The 24,929-nt window shown below is 38.1% G+C and overlaps 1 protein-coding gene across 4 annotated transcripts in view; it reads left to right on the top strand.

Moving 5' to 3' along the window:
- Positions 1 to 17,297, top strand: part of LOC307018997 (macrophage mannose receptor 1-like) — a 52,268-nt gene extending 34,971 nt beyond the window's left edge. Inside the window, exons 3-32 of one of the 4 annotated variants that reach the window (XM_079649592.1) lie at positions 56 to 226; positions 677 to 832; positions 960 to 1,070; positions 2,352 to 2,489; positions 2,593 to 2,772; positions 2,941 to 3,095; positions 3,367 to 3,480; positions 4,550 to 4,665; positions 4,804 to 4,952; positions 5,039 to 5,238; positions 6,436 to 6,557; positions 6,756 to 6,834; positions 6,925 to 7,069; positions 7,260 to 7,298; positions 9,537 to 9,700; positions 9,817 to 9,878; positions 11,343 to 11,443; positions 11,593 to 11,735; positions 11,866 to 11,971; positions 12,311 to 12,438; positions 12,516 to 12,563; positions 12,675 to 12,692; positions 13,044 to 13,158; positions 13,885 to 14,114; positions 14,330 to 14,495; positions 14,813 to 14,983; positions 15,091 to 15,204; positions 15,774 to 15,932; positions 16,119 to 16,145; positions 16,233 to 17,297. In XM_079649592.1, coding sequence (XP_079505718.1) covers positions 56 to 226; positions 677 to 832; positions 960 to 1,070; positions 2,352 to 2,489; positions 2,593 to 2,772; positions 2,941 to 3,095; positions 3,367 to 3,480; positions 4,550 to 4,665; positions 4,804 to 4,952; positions 5,039 to 5,238; positions 6,436 to 6,557; positions 6,756 to 6,834; positions 6,925 to 7,069; positions 7,260 to 7,298; positions 9,537 to 9,700; positions 9,817 to 9,878; positions 11,343 to 11,443; positions 11,593 to 11,735; positions 11,866 to 11,971; positions 12,311 to 12,438; positions 12,516 to 12,563; positions 12,675 to 12,692; positions 13,044 to 13,158; positions 13,885 to 14,114; positions 14,330 to 14,495; positions 14,813 to 14,983; positions 15,091 to 15,204; positions 15,774 to 15,932; positions 16,119 to 16,145; positions 16,233 to 16,447 — 3,842 coding nt within the window. In that variant the 3' untranslated portion in view covers positions 16,448 to 17,297. Of the gene's footprint in view, positions 1 to 55; positions 227 to 676; positions 833 to 959; positions 1,071 to 2,351; positions 2,490 to 2,592; positions 2,773 to 2,940; positions 3,096 to 3,366; positions 3,481 to 4,549; positions 4,666 to 4,803; positions 4,953 to 5,038; positions 5,239 to 6,435; positions 6,558 to 6,755; positions 6,835 to 6,924; positions 7,070 to 7,259; positions 7,299 to 9,536; positions 9,701 to 9,816; positions 9,879 to 11,342; positions 11,444 to 11,592; positions 11,736 to 11,865; positions 11,972 to 12,310; positions 12,439 to 12,515; positions 12,564 to 12,674; positions 12,693 to 13,043; positions 13,159 to 13,884; positions 14,115 to 14,329; positions 14,496 to 14,812; positions 14,984 to 15,090; positions 15,205 to 15,773; positions 15,933 to 16,115; positions 16,146 to 16,232 lie in introns of all 4 variants that reach the window. The other 3 variants (XM_079649591.1, XM_079649589.1, XM_079649590.1) reach the window with 3 other exon arrangements.
- The last annotated feature ends 7,632 nt before the right edge of the window (positions 17,298 to 24,929 follow it).

Raw genomic sequence — 24,929 nt, 5'->3', positions numbered from 1 at the left:
AAGCATTGTTTTGAAGTTGTCAAATAATTGTTTCTTTTTTTCTTGTAACTCTCAGAACTTTTTGCAATTAATGGAAATGCAGCTGGACTGCCGTGCATGTTTCCCTTCAAGTACAAAGACAAGTGGTACTCAAATTGCATTACACTTGACTCTCCGCAAAGGCATCTTTGGTGTGCAGTTGAAACAAAATATCAAAGCGAACGCTGGGGCTTCTGCCCAGTTACAAGTGAGTGCCAGTACAATATGTGACTCTTAATACTATTATCAGATTTTTATTATTATTACACCTGCAATTAACTCATTAATATGCATCTTAGGCCCTTTAACACCTACATTTTCGAGTATGAAAATCTGACTTTTCAGTTTGAATAGAACCAAAATTACAGATGTGAAACCTCCCCTGACCACATCCCAGAAAAAACGCCAAACCATTGTCAGGACAGAAGAGTTTGTCTTGGTCTGGATCAAATTGAGACATGGTCTAGTGTCAAAAAATGTTTTTATATAAAAAAATTAGCCACTCGAGTTAAATAATTCAGAACAACTCTCATTTGATTTTCGTAAAGACTATCGCTACTTTACCCCTTACCTTTAATAAAGACAATATATACGACTTAATTTCACAGGGATAAAGTAGCAAACATAGAAATGTTATGTTTTACATTTACATTCATAGCCAAAGGAGACTGGAATACACACCCAACCACAGGAGAATATTACCAGCTCAACTCACAATCAGCTCTGACTTGGCCCCAGGCTGAAGCCAGCTGCAAACAGCAGGGGGCCTCCCTGCTGAGTATCTACGATCTTCACCAGCAGGCTTATGTCACAGGTAAGATGACACTGACTCTGAATATATACGTGTACATATAAACAATGATCAGAAACGTTTAGCCACACAACTAATTAGTGACATTGGGGAAGACTCAATTATTTGTCCTTTTTTATTTCCATGCCAGCATTACTAGGTACAGGAGGTAATAAGCTTTGGACTGGTCTGTTCCTGGATCCAGAGCATGGCTGGAAATGGTCTAATGGTAGACCTTACCGTTATATGAATTGGGACTCTGGTAGGTTTTCCCTCCACTTCAGCTCTTTTTGTTTTTATTCTGATATATTAAAATTGCAATATCTTAAAAATGTATAGGAAAATAAAATCCATCTTAGACAAAATAGAATCCAGTGTGTTGAGAACAAATGTATACTCAACAAACCACATTTGCATTTTTTTTTACGAGATTGCCACATTAAAGCTGTAATAGTCTATAATATTGCATCTTAAAAAAGATAACACTTTGTGTCCAAGCTAGATATAGAAAAGACAATTCAGGCAATTATTTTTTTGAAAGTGTTCATGCACTACTAACTGGCCTGTCCAATAAAACCATTGGTCAGTTGCAACTGAAACATTCAAAAAGCAGCTGCTAGATTACTGACAATATTTTAAATATAAAACTAATTTAAAGGCGTTATTTATTGTCTATTGAGTAAGTCACTCAAAGGTCTAGGCCTAAATATATACACAAGCCAGGTACAGTAGGTTCTGCAGGGACCGTTATGCATTCCATTGCTCGAATCAGCTCTTCTTGGAACTAAAGTAGTCCAAATGTAGGGAAAACACTTGCTTTCAGAGTTAGAATAAAAGAGTGATACTCCCATATTAGGCCCCGTCCACACGGAGACCAAATGGAGACGAAAACGATTTCAAACCGAAGTCGATTTCAAAAAAGTCTTCCGTCCACACGGAATCGGCTCAAGAAACGTGTCCGTCCAGTGGAGCTGTACTTCCGCCACAAAATACACCAAAAGCAGCGAATAAGACCGATGACGATTATCATTATTAATATTATTATATTATATTATTATTGTTGCTGATGGTTGTGGTAGACGAGCTGTAGATTTTCCACTAAAATCTGTATCATGGTCAGTAGCGTCTGGAGCGTGAACGCAACCCTGTGATCCGCAAGTTGTTTTGTTGGCGAAACGCATCAGCAATGACGCGGGGGTGAGCAGGAGAGGTGGGGAGAGGCGGGGCTATGGCGTCATCGTTTCAGGAAATGATCGTATAGGGCGTACACACGGAGCCGCAAGCTTTTCGTCTCCAGACTTCCCACTTTGGGAGCCGTTATTAAAGTGTATCGGATTCGGGCTCTGAAGCCGCGGCTTCGTGTGGACGAACCATCTCTATACGATAGAGAATATTAGCGGATACAACTGATATCGTCTCCGTGTGGACAGGGCCTTAATCTGTAAGGTTTATAAAAAGGTAACATGATCCTTCATCCATCAACTATAGAAGAATATGAAGCGTTGCTAAACCAACAGGTCAAGTAATTGCCGCTTTCTTTTAGGACATCCCCTTGCTGATCCTGGACACAACTGTGCAATTGCTGATCCTGCTGTACAGTACTCATGGCAAAGTTCACTTTGCAGCAAGAAACTCGGATACATCTGCTACAGTAAAGCAGCCGAGGCACTGCCTACAAAAGGTGAATAATAAGATCTATTTGACTCTACTCCACAAATCCCATTTCAAACTGTTGTTAACATGTCAATCAATCAATATATTTATTTGTTTCTTTTCATGATCAGCTGCAGAGACAGGATTTTGTTCAGCCCCTTGGATTCCCTACAATGGCCACTGCTTCAACCTTAACCGCACTCAGAAAACATGGCCTGATGCCCAGAGAGACTGTCGCTTTGAAGGAGGGGACCTCGCCACCATAAGAAATGTGGAAGACCAAAGTTTTGTAATCTCTCAGCTTGGATACAGTACGTGAAAAAATTAAAACAAACCTAAGTTATCTGTAAAGAAATGATATGGAGAAACGTCCAAAAGAAAAAAACAATGTAAGAATAATTCTTCTCATCACTTCTGCTTGTAATTTCCTTCTTCTTCCTTTTTTTGGAATACTTTTTTGTTTGTGTCTGTATCTGCAGCATCCACTGATGAGCTTTGGATTGGATTGAATGACAGGAAGACAGAGGGACAGTTTGACTGGATTGACCACTCCACTGTCAGTTTCACTAGCTGGGAATTCGGTAAACCTGCTGTTTCCACTGACATAAAGGACTGTATTCTCATCAGAGGAAAGGTAAGGAGCACTATGTGCACATGTCACCTTTAAATACTGTCTTTGGCATTAACAATAGCTCTTTAACCTGAGTTATCAGGCAGTAATATTGCTACACTTAAAAAAAAACACATTACAGTTTGTGTTAAAATGAATAAATACAGTACATGATGTCTGTATCCTAAATATGATATACTGTATGTGAACAGTTTTAAGATGTATTACTGCATTGCTCGTAGTACCCTTTAGTTAGTCTCTACATACATAAATATGTATTGGTACTTTGTTACAGAATGGGAACTGGGCTGACCGCGTGTGTGAGGAGAAACATGGCTCCATTTGTATGAAGATGAGTGCCTCAATTCCCTCTGGAAACAAAGTGGAGCAGGATAATGGCTGTAAAAGGGTACGTTACGTTTATCTGGGTTTTTTTGTATTAAGAAAAAGTGTATCTCTCGTTTTAGTAAATATTATTAAATTATTAGATTATCCTAAAAGTGAAACTTCCAAGCATTCACCTAACTATCATCCTTCAAAGCACAAGTGTTTTTTATCCTTTATTTAGGTAAGTATTTTGGTTATATTCAGCGCAGCAGATTGAAAGACTGCAGGTAGAGTCAGCATATATATGTGCACATATGAAAGCTAAGCTTGGTAGAAGTGACATGTGTAGGAAAAGGTTGCCATCGTATAATGGTTGACAATTCATAGTAAATAACGAATGGCAATTTTTGCTTTAAAGGGGACCTATCATGCAAAATGCAAATGTTGATGTCTTTTATACATTAATGTGTCCCCGGTGTGTCAGGGAACTCACACAGTGTCAGCAAATAAAACCCTCTCTCTTTTTCTCCGTACCTAAATCTCTAAAAACGGGGGTACAACGTAGCTGATCCAGATTTGCGTCCGATATGACGTAATATCGGCAATGCGGACCCACGGCACTATCAGAAAGTTGCTATCAGAAACAATGCCCGACTGTTTTGGACGTAATGTGGTCTTTGTTTACATTAGCAAGCATGCTAACACTCAGAGCTAACGCAGTACTGCAGAGAGAACATGTGTTTAAAAAGCAGGAAATAAAAAAGAAACTCACCTTGTGGTAAACACGCAGTTCTCTAACAGGGCTGAAACAGAGGGATATGAGGGATGTCTAAAATGCATGATCTGTTTGGTATTTTGAGCAAAGCACATCATATAGCCTACATGTTTTTTATATATTTGTATATATCTGAGACCCATAATATATGCCTAAAAATAGCATAATAGGAACACTTTAAAGGTCCATCACTATTATGTGACAGATATTTTCCTCACAAAGACCAAAATAAACAGCAAAACTCAATAGAATATTAAACTTGTACAGTTGGACTGACAGTTTCAAATGAATACTAATGTGAAACCTTACTTTGCTAGAAAAATAGTAAGTGATCTTACAATTGTCTTTTTTCCATAATTGTTTTGCATCAATCCAGGGGTGGAGAAAGCATGGCTCTTACTGCTACTTTATAGGAATCCAGACCAAAACCTTGGATGAAGCTCAAGATGACTGCAGGAGATCAAATTCCTACTTAGCTGATGTTTCAAATGCGTAAGAACACATATTATTTTTCGAGAGGTTCCAAAGAAATGCAAACAAAAGTACGGTAAAATCATAAAAATGTTCGTTTCTGTAATACATTCACTGACACCAGAAATCCAGCGACCCTAACGGTTTATCTATTTCCAGAGTGGACAATGCCTTCCTCGTCAGCTTGGTCGGGTTGAGACCAGAGAAATACTTCTGGCTGGGCCTCTCAAACCAGAATGACATCGATCAATTTGTGTGGACAAATGCCAACTCAGTGGGGTTTACTCACTGGAATGCTGAAATGCCAGGTATGGTGACATTTTTAAATCTATAAGATGTGTCAGAAAAAGGCCGGAAAACTGACAATTCATAATTTCTCCCTCAACAATTCAAGGTCACCAACAGGGGTGTGTTGCCATGAAGACAGGTGTTTTTGCTGGCCTCTGGGATGTGCTGCCCTGCACCAATAAGGAGAAATACATCTGTAAACATCTGGCAGAGGGGGCAGTTTTAACCCCTGCACCACCTAGTGTTACCCCTACAAAATGTGCAGAAGGCTGGACTCGAGTGGGATCAAGAAACTATTGCTTTAAGGTAGAGCCACATGTATTAAAAAAAGATAATAATAAAAAGATTAGAAGATAACTTATGACAATACTCAGGGTTTTGTCTAAAGCGGGTAACAGGGGCGCTGTGCCCTCTTACTTCCGGCGTGCGCCCTCTAACCAAAATGCAGATTTTCTCCGTAAAACGTTAAAGTGATGCCAGAAAACAATATTTCTGTTTGTCCAAAACTGTATAATTACTAAAAAATATGAAAATCATCATAGACCGTCAGGCGGCATGGACAGCTTTGTTTTTACGGAGCTCTGAATAAATAGGGGATCGATGTCCAATCGGTCTGCCTCTAGATGAGTGGCAGGCAGCAGGCTTACACTTAAACTGGGATTTCTGAATGATATAGTTTCTTTTACTGTCCTTTTTTCAGCAGAGGAAGTAAAGAAACCGTTACTGGGGATTCATTTTTTGTTAAGGGGGCAATATATGACTCAGCAGATTCAAGACATGATGAAACTATTGTTTTCTGCTTCGCTCTAATGCATTATTTTTGCCGGAAGTGGGCAGGGCAGTAATTTAGTCCGGAAGTGATGTTAGCGCCCTCATACCATATTTTTCTAGAAAAAACCCTGATACTATAATACTCTATAAACACTCTTTATATTGCATGTATGATAATGAATGTTGGACATGGGAAGCATCTTTTGTTTGGTCAAAACTAATTAAGGAAAATGTAATTCCTGCACTTGCAATTTGAATGATATTATTGATTTTCTCCTCCGTGTTAGCTTGATGAGTCTGGTAACACATAACACAGAATAATATGGACTCTAGAATTAATAAATGAAATACTTACCAGCAAAATATTTTTGCTGAAATGCAACTTTCAAAATCTAAAATGATCTTCGGTCAGCAGTATAAATATGAATTATCATATAACCCTAATCCTTAATTGTTTTCTTGGATTTAGAATACCATTTTACCATAATATTTGTTATTATAAAGAAAACTGGCATTGCAGCAGTTGACCTGAATAGCAGATGCTAATTCCATTCCCTGGTTCAGATACTTAGAAATGTTTAAGTCTTTTCAATAACTGATAAACAAAGAGTTGTAACTACTCAACTACAACATACAAAAGTCCAAAAGTCCAAAAAACAACAACACTGCTTTCTTGTAGTGAAGTAACACTGCCAAACCATGTTGAAAATGTTTTTCCTTCTGTTGTTGTAGCTGTTTGAACGGAGAAGCTCTGACATGAAGACCTGGTTTGAGGCCAGGGATTTCTGCATGGCCCTCGGGGGGGACCTGCTCAGTATCCACAGTTCTGAGGAGCTAAAATTAATACAAACACGGTACAGTATGAACTGTCAAAGTACAAAAATACAAATATACTGGTTAATGCAAAAGATAAGGGTCACCTAGTCAGTCAACAGAGCACTGCGGCATCCATCTAGAGATTACTTCTAAATTAGGCAAAACGTTGTTCTTTTCATATTTTTTAAACGTTTTGATAATTATGATAATATAATCATAATTTTAATATTGTTCAGACGTGGACAAGGAAGAGTCTGGATTGGACTTAGTGCCCCTGACCCAACAGCCGGTTATGTGTGGAGCGATGGATCTCCCGTGAGTAACCAGTATTCTAGTTTAATCGCTGTAACATTTAGTTGAGAATAACTTTATTACAATTATTATGTGTTTTTCTTGTTTTTACAGCTGCAATTTCAACACTGGGAGGATGGAGAACCAAACAACAAAAACAACGTAGAATCTTGCACTGAAATAGTAATGCATAGCTTTTGGAATTGGAACGATGTGCACTGTGAGATGTACCTTGATTGGCTATGCCAGATCCGTGCAGGTAAGATGAGGAACTGAAACCATTTAGTTTGTTTACAATTTTTTCAAAGAAAAGCTTCTCACTCTTTTTTTTATTGTTAACCGTATTTCTCGAGGGTATTTTGGTAAACTCAACCTCAAGCGGCCTAATATCCCTCCAGTGCTCTGTTTAGAGTTCTGAGTAAAATGTTCTTCTGTCTATCTTCTTACAGGAGTAACTCCAAATCCAACCCCAGGCCCTGTCACTCCTGGTAAGTGGGCCTTTTCATAACCTTATAGAAAATACCAAACTTAACTGTGTATTGTATGCTTTAAATTTCTTCTGGTACGTCACTGTGGGTTGATCCTCATTTAAAAGTAGTATTAAGTTGACCATGTTTACTTTCTTAGTATGGAAAGTTAGCTTGCTTACTGAACACAGATGTGCCAGATGGAAATGTTTGATAGATGGATAGATGGATAGATGGATAGATAGATAAAGACATTATGAAGACAAAAGTATTGGGACATTCCTCTTAATCATTGAATTTAGGTGTTTCATTCAGTCCCATTGCCACAGGTGTATAAAATCAAAGACCTAGCCGTGCAGTCTGCCTTTACAAACATTTGTGAAAGAATGGGTCGTTCTGAAGAGCTCACTGAATTCGAACGTGGTACCATAATATACGTAAGTCAGTTCGTGAAATGTCTTCTCTCCTAGATATTCCATTAACAACTCTAATGCCCCTTTCACACCAACGCGTTTTCAGCTCCGGCTCGGAGCTGGAGCCTGAAAAGTACCGGTTTTTCCTGTTCACACCACAGAGGCGCCTCTTAGCTCCGGAATCCGGTTCACTTCCAGCTCCAAAAAATTGTCGGTCTAGAGGCAAGAGCTTCGGAGCTAAGAGGCGGCGTCGCTTACGTCTCTCTTACGTCGAGACGGATTTGTCGTTGAAGTAGATGCTGAAGACCACAAAGAAGTCTTGCATTTCGCATGTGATGTTTGTAAAGTTCCAAGTAAAGTCGTCCCTTGTAAAGTTGTCCGATGCCTTCCATTTCGTTTCGTAAGAGGATAACCAAAGCGAACAGCGCTTCAATACAATTGGCCATTGTTGTTGTTGTCGATGTGAGGGAGCGGCAGCTCTGGGCGGTGTGAACAGAGCAGGAGCAGAAAAGGGAAACCGGAGCTGAACCAGAAAAGCTCCCGCTTGGAGCTAGAAAGGGAAAAGCGCTGGTGTGAAAGCCGCATAAGTGGTGCTATTGCACAGTGGAAACGTTTAGGAACCACAGAAACTCAGCCACGAAGTCGCCGAGTGCTGAGGCACATGATGCGTAAAAGTGGCCAAAGCTCTGCTGACTCAATGACTGCAGAGTTCCAAACCAGCTCTGGCATTAATATCAGGACCAAAACTGTGTACCGGGAGCTTCATGGTATGGGTTTTCATGACCAGGCAGCTTGCATCACCCAGCCCAATGCCAAGCGTCGGATAGAGTGGTGTAAAGCACACCGCCACTGGACTCTGGAGCATTGGAAACGTGTTGTGTGGTGTGACCAATCACGCTTCTCTATCTGGCAGTCTGATGGGCAAGTCTGGGTTTGGTGAATGCCAGGAGAACGTTACCTGCCTGACTGCATTGTGCCAACTGTAAAGTTTGGTGGAGGAGGGATAATGCTATGGGGTTGTTTTTCTGGGGTTGGCCTAGGCCGAATTCCCACAGACACACTCCAAAATCTTGTTGAAAGCCTTCCCAGAAGAATGGAACCTGTAACGGCCCGTCCACACGGCGGCGTGCGTTGAAGCTTCAACGCTTCTGCCCATTTACTTTGAATGGGGTGACATCGCGCTTTGACGAACTGCATTGTGGTTCCGTTGCTTCGCTTTGCTCGCGTTGCTCGCTTCAAAAGTTGAGCAATGTCCAACTTTTGAAGCTTCGACAGAAGCGTCAGCCAATCAAATCATATGCCAGTACAAGCTCTAGCCAATCAAACCGTGTGCTTGTGTGTCCGGGGCAGGATATTCATGTGCTTGGTTGTTGGTTGAGTTTCAGACACGCCCACTGGCAAGCTTCAATGCACGCCGCCATGTGGACGCTGCGTTGTAGCTGCAACTATACTTCATATTAATGCATACAAATTTTGAATGGGATGTCATAAAAGCTCCTGTACAGTAGGTGTAATGTGTAGTTGGCCTAATACTTTTGTCCATATAGTGATTGTACTTTATTTATCCCAAGTTGGGAAATTATTTTTGACAGAGGTTATGCTAGATAAAAAAATCAAGTGTAATGATTTAGATATATTTCGCTGGACAAGAGAAAACTTTTCACACACTGGTGGGGCTGGGAAACTCACAATGGACTATCAAAGTGAGAAGGATTAACCCTCTGAGAATCATGAATGTCTCTACAACTTATAAAGCCAAGCCACTTGAATGGCAATAAAGCAACTGAAATCTGGACGAACTGTACACATTATCTGTAATACAAATATATTTGTGACATGTTTTCAGACTACAATAGGACCTCAGACGGGTGGCTAGAATGGAATGGGAATCAGTATTATATTAACGAGAATAGGATGGCTATGGAAGAAGCTCGTCACTTCTGCCAAAAAAGGCATAGTGACTTGGTAACGATCAACTATGAAGCTGAAAGTGTCTTTTTATGGAAACAGGTGAGTGACATTTTTACTAAATTAATGACTTTACTCATTGGCCTTGGCATTTAAGCTAACAACATACTGCAAAGTAAATACTGCTGGTCTTACTTTTGCCCTTTGTCTGTGTGTAGATGTCCAGAATGTATGGTTTTTACTGGATAGGCCTGTACGTAGATCTTGATGGAACATATGGGTAAGCATTACTCAAATAATGAATATAGGACTAAACAAAAAAGAAGATAAGAGTTGAAAAAAAGTATAAAAACTGCGACATGTGGATGATGTGGATGATGAGGACGATGAGGACTTGAATGTTAAAGGTCCCATGTCATGGCCATTTCCACTGATCATAATTCCATTGTTGAGGTCTACTAGAATAGATTTATATTGTGCAATTTTCCAAACTCACAATGGTTTCTCATACAGCATCTCTGTAAACTACGTGTATTCACTGAATTTCACTCTCTGCCTTTAACGGCTCGTTATAGCTCCAGTAGCTCCAGCCCCCACCCTCCCTGTGAGCACAGTGTGCTCTGATTGGTCGGGACGTTGTGAACCACGCTGAGCTCCGTGGAGGTGTTTGTTTCCTTGTTTAGCGATACACAGCAAAACACATCCAAACTCATCCTGAGCACACACAAAGTCACAGCCGAAGTAAAAACAATAAGTGTGGCTTGATATTGAGTAAGAAAAAGGCTGATAAACGCTGTGAGAATGGGTCAGCAGAGAGAATTTCGGCGCAATCCCAACTGTCTGTTATCAGCCTGCAGCCAGGGAGGAGAAAGAGCAGAGCTGCCTGCACTGAGTGTGTGTGTGAGGAAGTCCGTGGATTGGTCCATTTGGACCAATCAGCGGGGGCTTAACGTAACAGCTCCACGGATTGGTCCATTTGGTTCCGGTTAACGCATGACATCATGCGGTACCCGGAAGAATCAATGGACAGGGACGTATCTCCAACGAGGCGTTTTAGGGAGGTATTTTCTGTGTTAGAGTTTTACTCGCTACAGGGTGTACTTTGAGGGTTTTGACCCTGCAGACCGTTTACATGCATAAAAACCTTCATAACACACAAGGGGACAGGTAATAACCGGAAAAGCATGACATGGGACCTTTAATAAGTTAGTAAACTAAATATTCCTTTACTTTAAATGTTGTTTTAAGTCTTCACAAACTCTGGAATGGAAACATCAGTTTGTTGAGCATGATAGATGCTCCATTTTGTTCACCAGCTTCTAACTTTAAGTGTCTGCCGTTTGGTGGCGGGCAGGTGGTATACCGTCGGTTCATCCAAAAAACTGCTTTCTGCCATGGCTGGTGAGGCAGATGATAAGAAAAATATTGATCAAAAGGAGTCTAAAGGGCTTTGGAGAGCTGAGGGGGACTGCTGGGTTGGGCAGTAGTTATGTGGGTTGTCCTTACAAGCAACCTCTTACACATTGCATTCTTTTTCTGAAAATGTGCAAAAATAAAAACAGTAGATTAGTTTTGCATCAATTCTCAAGCAGTTGAATTACTTCTTTGTACAAAATCTAGGTTTTTGTATGCCTGGATTTAAGGGCATAGCACATGCTGTCATACTATTTTGCAATATAACAATTATAACATTTAAATATGAATGTGAATGAAATAATGGGTGCGTCTTTTAAATATCAAAAAGATGGATGGATGGTTCTCCAGTGGCGTTTGAAAGGTGGGATATAAATCAACCTAACTCTCAAAATAATTTTGAGAGCTGTGCTGTCATGAATCACGATCTGGGTGAGTAACTTAAAATTATCTTAACTAGCATTCTTATCTATGTATATATGCATGTTCTAAAGAATTAATCAAAAACATTTGCATTTTTAAGTAAAAATTAAATGTATTTTTGCTAAACTGTTATTTGATTGATTTTGATTGGCTTACAGGGTTCTGGCATGATTATAATTGTGGGTATGAGCACAAGTCAATTTGCAAACGAAGAGGCTCACCACAAGCCAACGCCACTGTAGCTCCAACAGTTCTTCCAAAAGGCGGCTGTCCAAAAAACTGGAAACAATTTGACTTAAAGGTCAGAAGGCACTTTTTATTATTGTTATTGTTTTGGCAGGGTGGGGATACAACCCATTATTAGCAGTCTAACAAAGTATTTAACTCTTGTGTATAAAAAAACTCAAAGCTGTTTGTAATTGTTTACCTAGTGTTACAGCATCATTAATACACAGAAAGAGACGTTCAATGGAGCAGAGACACAATGCAGAGCAATGGGAGGACAGTTGGCATCAATTCTCTCAAGAAAAGCACAAGGTGTGTTTTATGTTTTTTTATATTCCATTGGTGTCCAAATAAAGACAACAAATAAAACAGACATTAGGATTGAGAAATTGAGACATTTGGCTGGGTTCCTAAATATTTGTCTGGATTCTGCAGGCATACAATGTATATAAAGTTAGTTATGTAAAAGATCTCAGCTCTAACAGGAAACTGGGCTAAACCGGCTTGAGCCACCTGATTTACCAACCAACTATTTTGACTATTTGAACTATATATAGAGCATATACTATATAATGTATGTTGTGAATATTCAGGCAAATCTGAAAAATCTAAAATCATTATTGATATGATGAATATATTTTACATTTTCAGTCTTTTTGACTACTCAATTGGCTGAAGCACCTACCACAGACCTGTGGATCGGTTTGTATATGACAGGTTTCTCTTCATTTTTCTGGACTGATGGGCGACCAATGAGATACAGCAACTGGGCACTTGAAGTAAGTGGACATAATACGTTTCGGATTCTAATGTTAGGTTAAAGAGGCATCTAAAACGTTTTTTCTTCTTTTTACAGCAGCAACACCACTTTTCTTCAGGGAGCAGGTTTCAACACCCTTACACGGTTATTAAAATAATTAAACTTAAATAAAGAAAAATATTGTCAACATAGCGCTTCAATAACAGAGGTGATATTTTTGGGTTTTTAATTTGGAAAATATTTCTACCATTTCAGAGGGAGCGACTTTCTGAGGTAAATCATTGTTGATACTTCATTTTAAAAGATCTAAACTTCATTTTTTTCTGAACTTGTCAAAATATATCACACTTGTATAAGAAGAGAGTTATTTCACCTGTACATTAAATCACAATTGCAATTTTTATAAATGAAATGCATCTGTTTTGTTCCTAATATGTTTATTTATTCACACCCATTTCTAAATTCTTGATGGTTTCAACATCGAAGGCATGAGGAGGTCATATTTTCTTGACACAATTTAAAATGTCATTTATCTTGGAATATATATTTTTGTATATCAATTAATTAATCAAAATTTTAAAAAAATATATACATTTAACCCTTTTATACCAACTCTGTTTTCAGCTGAGAAATAATGAAAATTGTGGTGCTTTGTCTACCAATCGTGACGTTGGTATCGGAAAATGGAGGAAAATGTCCTGCAATGACACCAATGGATATGTCTGTCTTCGAAATGTTGGTGAGTTCCTTGGCCCTTTCGCTTGAGGTTTTTTTTTGTAATATACACCGAGATTGATTTAAAAAGATAAGGACTTTCACAATATTGTCTATGTGCATTTGTTACAGGGGTTGACATGCAACTTTGAAGATCCTGATGTGTCAATATAGCAATGTTTCTATATCATTATCAAGGCTAAACTTTTACTTTTACAACATACTCTGTATTCCCCTACGCCATGCTTGAACAGTGTGGACCCGAATTATCGGAGCTTCCACTAAAACAGCAGGTGCATGTATATGGCGTGTACATGATTAAGAGACTGCTGGTATATTTTAGAACCATTCGTTTGCAGCAATGATGAAAATACAAAAGTTAATGAGGTCAAATTCAGTATCTAATTTGCAATTGTTTGTCTCACAATAAAACCATCAGTGGATGGGGTCAACCTTTTTTACCTACAACAGCACTAATTATACCAAAGCATGTAACGATTTATGTATCATGATGAATGTTCGGCAATCATCAAGATTATATTTTTGATAATACAATTGAACTTTGTACTGTATTTCAATCACAAGTTTATTCAAATTGGACACTGTTATAATGGTACAAATAAGGGATTTTAATCTTCTTAGGAAAATGGAAAATAATAATCAGTTTCGAGCATCTATGTCCACAACAAAAGCCCTGCCTTTAACGATGAATGGGAACAACTAAATGTGTATAATTTCTCACCCACAACAGAATCTTCTCTCCCAGACTCACCTGAACCTATTCCTACCGACTATGTCAAAATATTAAATGACTCCATTAAGGTTGTTACCCAAAATATGAGCTGGGATGCAGCCAAACAGCATTGTGAACGTGATGGTGCAAAATTGGCCAGCCTGCGTAACAAATGGTCACAGGCGTATGTTGAGCTGATGGCTTTAAAACTCAATGCTTCTCTGTGGATTGGATTGAACAAAAATCAGGTAATGTTAAGTATTCAGATTAATAACATCCACAAAAGTTATATATTTAAAATCGTTTACATATTTTTCAATAGTGTAAAGAAAAATGAAAAAAAAAGGGAATCCTTATTGTAATAATTATTAAAGATTACAGATTTGCATTAAAAGATGACTTAACAGGCCAATAGTTTGGAATTCCTAAAGCTGAATGCAGTTTGATCAATCTTTGCTTTCAGACTGCCGGATATTTCAGATTTATTGATGGCTGGCGCATCACCTTTACCAAATGGGGTAGAGGGGAACCAAGATCATTCCGATCTTGTGTGATCGTGGATGTAGATGGAAACTGGATCACTACCAGCTGCAATCAGAACTTAAACAGCATTTGCATGAAGTCTACAGGTACTGTAGAGCTAATATACATTTTAATAATGTAATACACAAGTCCATTTTAATGTTAATGTCATCATCATATGGTGTTGTCACAGTACTAAAAAGGTGACTTGTGGAAGCCTGGAAGCAGAGTGCTCCTTACACACAACATCGCTGTGTAAAGAGAACACGCACTTTGCGCTGCTGTAGCATATTGAAGCAGCTCATAAGTCTGCCCCATTTACCTTATTTTGGTGATTACAGTACTTCAGTGCACTGGATTTGAAAGAATGTACTGTACAGTAATTATTGGATCCAAATGTCCTTAATGTCCCTCTCATTCACAGATGTGCCGCCAAAAGAGTCAAGCGATTTTCCAGGATTTTGCCCTGACGACCCAGAAACGCAGATGTACACGAGTCAGAGAAACAGCTGGCTACAATTTAGGGGTTTCTGTTACCTCTTTATGACAGGAAGAATTAAATGGCCTGATGCATCAGCTGGCTGTGTAAGACATGGTAAGTACCTTCTATGGATGGGCTTACACATATTCCTTATCAATTAGCTGTATTTAGCATCAACTAAAGTTTTCTTCGTTTGCTTGTGTGTTTCTTTGTGAATTAAGGTGGAACTCTTGCCAGCATCACAGATCCTTCTGAGCAAGAATTCATTCATAGCAATATTATAAGCTTTCAAGACCAATCCTCTTTCTGGATCGGCTTGTATAAAACCCACAGAGGTACAGTCACATTGTCTGATCTTTCTTGGAAATATAAATTAAGCTACACTGGCACATAAAGAAGGAACATTGTACTTGTGATACATAAACTCTGAAACAAAAAAGGTTAGATGATTGCTATTAATAATATATTTATTCCTGCAGAATACAGAACTAAAAACAGGCATATAAACTATGTTCAGTTAAGAAAAAGAGTATGAAACAAATACAGCTACATCCATTAAAATGTTTGCATTACATTTGTAAGTATAATGTGAAAGGTATTGATAAAGTGCAAACACTGCGAGGACTATCATCAGGTCTGCATCAGACAATCATCTATCAGCTTGTTTTTTCTGGCCACAAAACCACTTTAAGTCAAACTTATTTTCTGATGATTTTAGCAAATGCTCTGATTAACCTGGTAGTGAACACACATGTATGAGTTAAAAGGAGACAGAACATATTATTTGTTTGCAGTTCGTATTGAAAGGAAAGATATTGAGTGTTCAATTAAATAAATATTTAATCTGGTCCAAAAACAATCTTGAAGTAAAGAAAAAAAACACAACATTTCAATTTGTCCCCAGGCATGTGGCAGTGGTTGGACAGAAGCGTTGTGGACTACAGTAACTGGCGTATGGATCAACCAGGCGACCTTACTTATGGAGCCATTAGAGTTAGGGATGGTAGATGGACAACAGAGAACCAGTGGTATGACAGAGGATATATTTGCAAAACTGCCAAAGGTGAGATCATCGTAGAAAATAGGATGTATAATATATAACATGATTGTGTTTTTCATTGGCCATTGTGTTGAAAGAAGCAAGAAATGAAATAGAAAAATCTATTCATAAATTGATTCAGATGTTAAATCAAATAAATGAGAAGCATTGTTTTAAGTTTTTATCATATTTGCTATCTTCCTACAGTAGTAAATCAACAAGTGACACAGACAACTGGTAAGATAAATCTATACATGGTTATATTAAGTCAAAAATGTTACATTTGTTCTTGTTGCTCATCATCTACTTGTTGATTCTGTACAGTAACTCCTGGGATGGATCCTCAAACCCGTGGCCACGTTTTTTTGATAGTTTCCCTGGTCATTATTGCAATTGTCATAGGAACATTAATCGCCTTGTTTCTATTCAAGAAGTCTGGCCGCAGCTTGCCTATACCCAAAAAGTTATCAACCTTCGACAACCCTCTCTTCTTCAACAACGAGCGGTCCAAGCCGGATGTGGTTGAAATCGCAGAATAGGAGAACCCAGGGCTTGTTAGCAGCAGTTAATTTTCGCTTTTGACAATTCAATGCAGTTGGCAATAACTAGCTTTAATGATGAAAAACAATTAGACTGTTTTATTTGATGTATAAATCTCTGTTATAATTCAAAATTGTGCTTGATTTTATAAAAAGCAACCAATTAATAAAATGTAGATGGGCATCTTAATTGAATGGGTGTATGTAAAATGTGTTGATTAAGTATATTGTAATGCACTGATTTTAGTATATTGTAATGTACTAATTTCATTTTCTAAAAATCCATGGGACTCATACATTTGTTGTATACAAAGATGTAAATAACAACCCATTGGCATCTACATCAAATGGACTTTTTCTCCAAATTCAAAGGAGAAATGTGAAATTAGGTTTATTTAAGTGGTTGACTTCATTTTGCTTAAACAATGAATGTTTTTAATTAGCATTAATTTTAGTCCACCACTTCTCAGAGAGAGTATTGTGCTTGTATATCCTTTATATTCAGGTTGTGGTGACTGACTGTTTATTCATGGTTTTACATATACTGCAAGACATAAAAATGCTAACATTGTTAATCTGTTGATTTTATAATATTTCATTTAAGACAAAAAATAAATATACGGCAAACAGGCTTTTAAATCCTACAAGCAGTTTCAAAGTTATTCAGTTTTGCTTGTGTTAAACATATGCGTTCAAGAATTTAAGGTTGTAGACAGATGTTATGAATTATTTCTGCAGGTGTTAAACGTAGTCCCAATTTACCTAAATGCCTTAACATTACTTCAGTTTTTTATTCTTCATTACACATTCAAATGTATTCAATAATAAAAAGTTTTCTTCAAGAATTCAATTTCCAACAGGGAGACTTATTCCAAATTATTCGTATGGCATATTTGAAGGTAAAGTATCCCTTTAAATACTTCTGTGACTAAATATATTCACAGAAGCTCATGTTGACATCAAAAAGCATCAATGCATGTATCAAATACATGGCTTACACACTCTTTCCCATAGAGAGCCGAAGTCCCTCCCTTTCCGATGGAACTCTATGGGACCTTATTTCGGAAAAATTATGTATTGAAGTCAATGGCGAGAGAAAAGTTATTTTTCGATCCCATTTGAATTGTGCCATGAATTACACATAAGATGTTTGGCAATTTAAAAAATAATTTTGCAAGTCAAAAAAAATATATATTGTCGCATGCTGGCTCTTACGGCCCGTCCACACAGCGGCGCGCGTTGAAGCTTCAACGCTTCTGCCCATTCACTTTGAATGGGGTGACATCGCGCTTTGACGAACTGCATTGTGGGGAGCGTTGCTCGCGTTGCTTGCGTCAAAAGTTGAACCATGTTCACGTTTTGAAGCTTCGACGGAAGCGTCAGCCAATCAAATCCCATTTATGAAAATCTGCCAGTACAACTGCTAGCCAATCAAACCGCGTGTATGCTGCGAGTAGTGAATCACCCGGTGTTGTATGATCAGTCTCTGTTCATCTACCGGGATACAAACCGGAGGAGCCAGGCATGGAGGGAGGTGGCAGAGATAGTGGGTGAAACTGGTAGGTTTTCGCCTGTTTGGGGAGTTATATCCAGTGCACCTCGTTTAAACATTGAATGGACAGCTAGCAGGCATAGACAGTATATATAGCTAGCATGGAATGCTAGCATTTTGCTTTGTATGTCGGGGGCGGGAGATTCATGTGATTGGTTGTTGGTCGCGTTGGTCGCGTTGCTCGCGTTGACTCCCCAAGCTTCAGACACGCCCACCGCCAAGCGTCAACGCACGCTGCTGTGTGGACGCTCCGTTACGGAACCGACTAACTCCCCCTTTGTGTAATAGCAGCCCTCAACATGCCCAGACTGTAATGATTTCCACCTCATTTAATACTTTACACCTCATTCTGGTGTTGGTGGTGTGTATTGTACAGTAAGAGACCAGAGATGTAGTTCATTGAGCGGTTTCACACACAAATAAGTGTAACTTCACAGTTTTACGACAACACACATCATATGTGTAATTCATGGCACAATTCAAATGGGATCGAAAGATAACTTTTCCATCGCCATTGACTTCAATACATAATTATTTTTAAATAAGGTCCCATGGAGTTCCACCGGAAAGGGAGGGACTTCGGCTCTCTATACACTTGAAATATAAAAGGGACACTTCAAGCCTTATTTGCTATGGTCACTGGTTAACTGTACTCAAAACACAGTAAACAAAAAGGCAATAGAGGCAGCTATCCTCACAAGCAACTAACAAACCTACTGAACATGTTCATTCACAGTCAATAGGTGGCTGAAGCAACCAATAAAGCCAACATTTGAGAATTCCCAAAATATCCCTTTAGGTACAGCAGTTAAAGCACATTAGGCTGCACAGCACATGATGTAAACCCAGAGGTGAAAGAAGTATTCAGATACTTTATTTAAGTAAAAGTATTAATACATTATTTTCAAAATACTTAATTAAAACTAAAAGTATTTCAATAAATATCTTACTTTACCCTGCTGAAAAAAAAAACAGCTTAGACCAGCTAAATTGACCAGCCTGACCAGCCAGTCGATATTAGGCTGGAATGGTTGGCTGGTTTAGAGGGGTTTTGGACACTTAAGAAAAAAACAGCATAGACCAGCATAGTATGCTGGTATGCTGGTATGCTGGGCTGGTCACCGGCATCCATCTATCACCAGCTTATGTTTAATAATAGTATTAAATATACCATACTGGAAGCTTACCAGGATTCCAGGTGACCAGCATACATTGTTTAAATACTGGTATGATTATTTAAACCAGAGAACATAAATTACAAAGATTCATTGTATAATGTATTCTGGTATCTACCAAAATAAAGACATTGTATAGTGTTCATAACAGTATTTTAATTTAATAAATAGCAATAAATAGATAGTTAATATAATAAAATACACAGTAACAATACAATAATTATACAAATAACAACCAACCTGCAAATCAACCTATACATTAAAATAAATATATTATCTAAAACAGGTGCATTTGATTTCAAATAAAAGTAATAAATATAATTCAATATTTAAATGGTAACAAAAACAGTAACACTATTTATGATAAGAAAAAGGCAACAAAGAAAGTGTTTTTAGTTTTTCCTATTCATTTCCATAATGTTTCCCGTTGTGTAGCGTCCAGCCTTTCCCAATCTGGCCTGCATTTCTGTGTGTTGAAGCCACTTCTTGAAGCAAACTGAAAATAAATGTACAGATATAAGTACACTGTAAAAAGAAAATTTGACATTTACGTTAACATTTGGGCTGCTGTGGTTGCCAGAACTTGCCCGTTAAAGTATGGTAAAATACATTACAAATTACAGTTGGTTGGCATAGACGTTACAGTCAAAAATGGCTTATGGTGAATTACAATGGCAAAAACAAATATAGCTAGTGGTCACGGTGCAGCTGTATTATGTGGGAAATAGAAGAATCGGATCAGGATTCGGTATTGGCAGATAATCAATATCAAATTAATCGGATCATTATTAGCATCAGCATTTGATCACCTCTGTTGACTTGCAGCCTAAAAATACAAAGATAACTCCACTCCTCTCCTACCACTGCTTACCTCTAATAAGCCTTGGTAGAACTAGTGTCCGAGTCATAGGGTCCAGAACTGACTGAAGACATGTGGAACTGAGTACAGGCATGGTTCCATGTACAGGAAACTGGAACTTTGAACAGTCGTTTTCATATTTTCTGCCTGAAGATTCACACGTTTTTGATCAGGTGTTTGATGTGGGCTGGCATAATCCTTCCTGCAGCGATAAATAAAGAAAACAAAGAAAACATTATGAATAATAGTAATGATGGTAACAACAATAATATTAGTATAACTAGCACTTACACAATTGCAAAGTGATTCTCACAACAAAAATAAAGAACAAAACAATATCAACAATAAAACAACAATTTATTATAGGAATGTTAAGAGACAAATAAATTATAAACATTCTAAGAGGCTGACTACAAAAGGTAGACTCAATGGCTCTTGATGACATCAATGAGCACATCCCAATAGTTTCTGTTGTATAAAAAGAAATAGAATAGGTCCAGCCTGTGGGGGAAACTTCTGAAGCAATTGGAGTCAGGGCTCAAAGATTGACACGATGGAGAGCTGGAGCTTTGATGGCAAACTGGTTTATTTGGAGCTTCGACCGGATAATTCACAAGACATGTCACGGGCCACGTGTTGACCACCCGGTTGAGATGCCAAAATCAATTCTGAAGAACCCTCCTGTAGCTCGAGGTCTTAACTAGTTCGGAGTGTAATAATCAACATTCTTTATCAGCGAGACTAAACAAATATGGACCCTGAATCTAACTAGAGTTGTCGTCCATAGAAAAGAATGTGGGCCAGGGAACCTACGTTCCTAAAAAGAAGGGCTTCTAGATGTCCCTGAACAATCAACTATCTCACGTCAGCTTGTGCTCGGTCATAAGCTGGCAACAACAATGCGCCCAAGCTGCCCCTCCTAAAGAGAGATAGCAGCAATACCCAAGGCTGTAGAACTATGCCATGGGAAAAGAGACAGTAAAGAGAGAAAACGATGAACTGGGTCGAAGGTTGAAAGCAAATTATTCCCTAGCACAGCTTTCTTCTATTTTGTGTTGGATGATTTGTTTTATTGATTGCTGATGGATGTCAAGATGTGTTTTACAATTATAACAAAAAGATAATTGGAATTGGAATCAAAAAGATTGCAAATCATAGTTAAAAATAAAAATCACTAGCAATATAGGATTTATTCAACAGCAGTAAAGCATTAAAGGTGGGGTAGGTAAGTTTGAGAAACCGGCTCGAGATACACTTGTTGTTATATTCCATGGAATGCTCTTAACATCCCGATAGCAATGAATATCTTAAATGCTTTGACAAAAAATCCATTAAAAAATGTCATCTGTGGAAGCCGTAGTACTGTAAAAAGCACGACCAATCATTTTAGCCGGCCTGGCTAAAGTAACTGGATGGCCTACCTGCCTGTCAGCCTTCCATCTGTGCACAAACTTATCTCGTGCCCTCATTGGTCATGTGCACATTTGTGTGTTGGAGGAGGGGCTCTGTAAGGAAGTGGCAGATTTATTCTGGTTGTGTATTTTTAAATTCTAGCGCCGTCGCGCTGGTTTCTCCAAAATTACCTACCCCACCTTTAAGTTGCTAAATTAATGTACACTGAACTGTAAAACAACTTACCATTATTTAGGAAAGGACCTGATCAGAAGGGTTGATTAGTAGGACAGCAAAGAGGTGGAGGAGGTCTCTGTCATGTACAACAGGGGTAGACATTAAGGGTAACATTTCACTGGCCCTCCGGGCCGGTGGAATGTTATTGTCACTGGCCCCACCATTGTAACCACTGGCCCAAGAGCATTCGTCCCAAAAAATCGACTAATAATGAAGAAAATGAACAGATTTGTTGCAATAGTAATTTATTTAACTACATTACTACTTGTACTACAACATTTGAATCATCAGTTCTTCCTCAATTTTTCATATTTGGTTTATTAAAATAATTATATTGTGGTCTCTTGTCAGCGGGTTAAATTATTTATTGGTTTCAACAGTCACATTAAAACAGTTACTAAATCAGCTTACTATCGCCTAAAGAACATATCTAGGATTAAAAGACTAATGTCACAGCAGGATTTGGAAAAACGTGTCCATGCTTTTATCTTCAGTAGACTGGACTACTGCAATGGTGTCTTCACAGGTCTCACAAAAAAATCTATTAGAAAGCTGCAGCTGATTCAGAACGCCGCTGCTCGAGTCCTTACCAACACTAAGAAAGTGGATCACATCACTCCTGTTCTGAAGTCTTTACACTGGCTTCCTGTGTGTCAAAGAATAGATTTCAAAAATACTGCTGCTGTTTATAAAGCACTGAATGGTTTAGGCCCAAAATACATTTCTGACCTCCTGCTAAATGATGAACCATCCAGATCTCTCAGGTCTTCAGGGACTGGTCAGCTTTCTGTCCCCAGAGTCAGAACTAAACATGGAGAAGCAGCGTTCAGTTATTATGCTCAAAATATCAGGAACAAACTCCCAGAAACCTGCAGGTCCGCTGCAACTCTTACTACTTTGAAATCCAGGCTGAAGACTTTTCTTTTTGTCGCTGCTTTTAATTGAACTATTCATATCTTAGACTGCACTGTAACTTTTATCCATGTATTTTTTCTTTTAATGTTTCTTTTATTAGCTTTTCTTTTTAATGACTGATTTTAAATGCCATTTTCTTAATGTCTTTCATTTTTTGTAAAGCACTTTGAATTGCCTTGTGTTGAAAAGTGCTATATAAATAAACTTGCCTTGCCTTGCCTAATAAAGATTTCATGTGACACATAAAATGGATTTGTTGATGGGAATTAATGTGAATAAATTAACTCTAGGTTAACGGTACTCTTGCTATCACTACTCACCGACACTATAAACCGTGTCCCTCATGCTAGCCCTGACAACACCGGTAAGCACACCTTCATCTAGGCTGCACTGTTTTACGTGTCCTGACTTGTAGTGGTTCTCTCCTATCTACACTCTTCTTGTCATCTTTGTAAAAAGATATCAGACTGGTAATTGACACAGCCATGACTTCTAGTTAAATTCAGTGTGGCTAAAATGAAAAGCTTTGTTAAAATATGCAAGAATGCGAAAGTCAGTCAGCTTTATTGTCAAAAATTCTACATGTGTTATAAATCCAGAAATATCGAAATATCGTTTCCCACAGTGTGACATGTATAGGCTACATAAAACAAAACAAAAAGGGCCTAGATAAATGCGGTATACATTAAACAAAAACAAAAAGGGCCTAGATAACCGGGGTATACAGTTTAAAATGTTAATATATTTAAAGTGTTCAAAGTGCAGTTTCAGTTCAAGTCAGTTGAAACGATCTTAAGTTGGCGTGACGTTGAAGTCGTGCGACCATGCTGCTGTACTGGCTTATACTGTAGTTCGTTTATAGCATAACGTTAGCATTTCGCTTTTGGCGACTAGATTTATGATTCAAAAATTATAAAAGTAGGGTTGACATGTGGAGATTATCCGGCTGAACAAAACGTGATCCCTCTCTTAAATGTGTGTCAACCACAGACCTTATTTCGAGCTATTTTCCCAAATCCTATGGAGAATTTGCATTGGTTTTTCACGAAGGAACCGGAAGAAGTTTACTTCCGGGTTTTAAGACGCGTCACTGCGGTTCTTTATTACATTGGTCTCTATCCGCGGCCGGAGAAGAAACGAGTGCTCAGGGACCGTCTGCAAAGTGCATCTCCGAAAAAAGAAAATACAATAATATTCACTATCATACAGTATATTACTACCAAACTCACTACACACATCAATAGTCTCCTGTGTGTCTTACTACAGCAAGGAGTTTGGAAGAATATGCTTTTGAATAATTTGGGGGAATATTTATAGGATAATGTAAAATATTCAATAAATATGGCATTATCTTGAATAACTGTACAATAGTAGCCTACAGTATACCAAATTCACTATTTGCATTGTTGTTGTTGTTAGCATCTGGTTAGCTAGCTGCGCTAACGGATATTAGAACTTGTTTCTAAAACAAGGAGAGTAGAGCTCTCTGCTGTCAGACTGAGAGATAACTACAGCTCAGTGAGGTAAGGGACTTTGTTTAGATCGTTAACTTTAGTCAAGTTATCTCAGTGGGTCTCAAACGTTTTGCTCACCATTTATGAGAATAAATGAAAAACAATTATGAAATACTATATGACAGTAAAACAAGAATAACGTTTAAAAGGTGAGTGATTTGTAAAATATCCATAAAGAAAAAGAAAATCTGTTTACAGTTCAGTTTCATCTGGGTTTAGAGAGATGTATCCATAAATTCATTTTGCTCTCAAAATGCACCAGGTTGATGAATTTAACTTCAATATTTAAAAAAAGATATTCCAGGGGGAGCATGCCCCCGGACCCCCCTAGAGGAGGTGAGGACCCATCTCTCTTGTCTCTCCACATGTACGAGAAATTCTAGATTACATAAATAAACCATCCATTAATCCTAGCGCTGTTTCACACTTTTAAGAAAACATTGAGAAATTGGGAAGACGTTGCCATGAGAACGAAATAAAAATTGAGATTAATTTCCTTGACTTTATATTCAGCAAATTGACCTTTTGGGAAAAAAATTTTTTCTTGTGTACATTGGACACAGACAGCAGGGTATTTTACCTAAATACAAAGAATGTACTGTAATCTGTATGGTTTACACTCACTGGTGAAAGGTGCATAGGCCTAATCCTAATGAAAAGTGAGAGAAGTTGCTCTATTTTTCTGAATTCAAAGAAATAATAACACATTGTAATTTCAGAATTCTAAAAAATAGGTATTTACAGATAACTGACTAGATTATACTTTTGTACTTTCTACTATTGGTGCGTGTACTTAACTTCTACTCCATTTCAGATTAATAATAAATGATCAAAAAAC

This window comes from Notothenia rossii (genome assembly GCF_949606895.1).
Source record: "Notothenia rossii genome assembly, chromosome: 9".
In the NCBI taxonomy this organism is placed as follows: Eukaryota; Metazoa; Chordata; class Actinopteri; order Perciformes; family Nototheniidae; genus Notothenia; species Notothenia rossii.
Note: the sequence above shows the minus strand (reverse complement) of the source record. Positions and strands in the feature narration are given on the sequence as shown.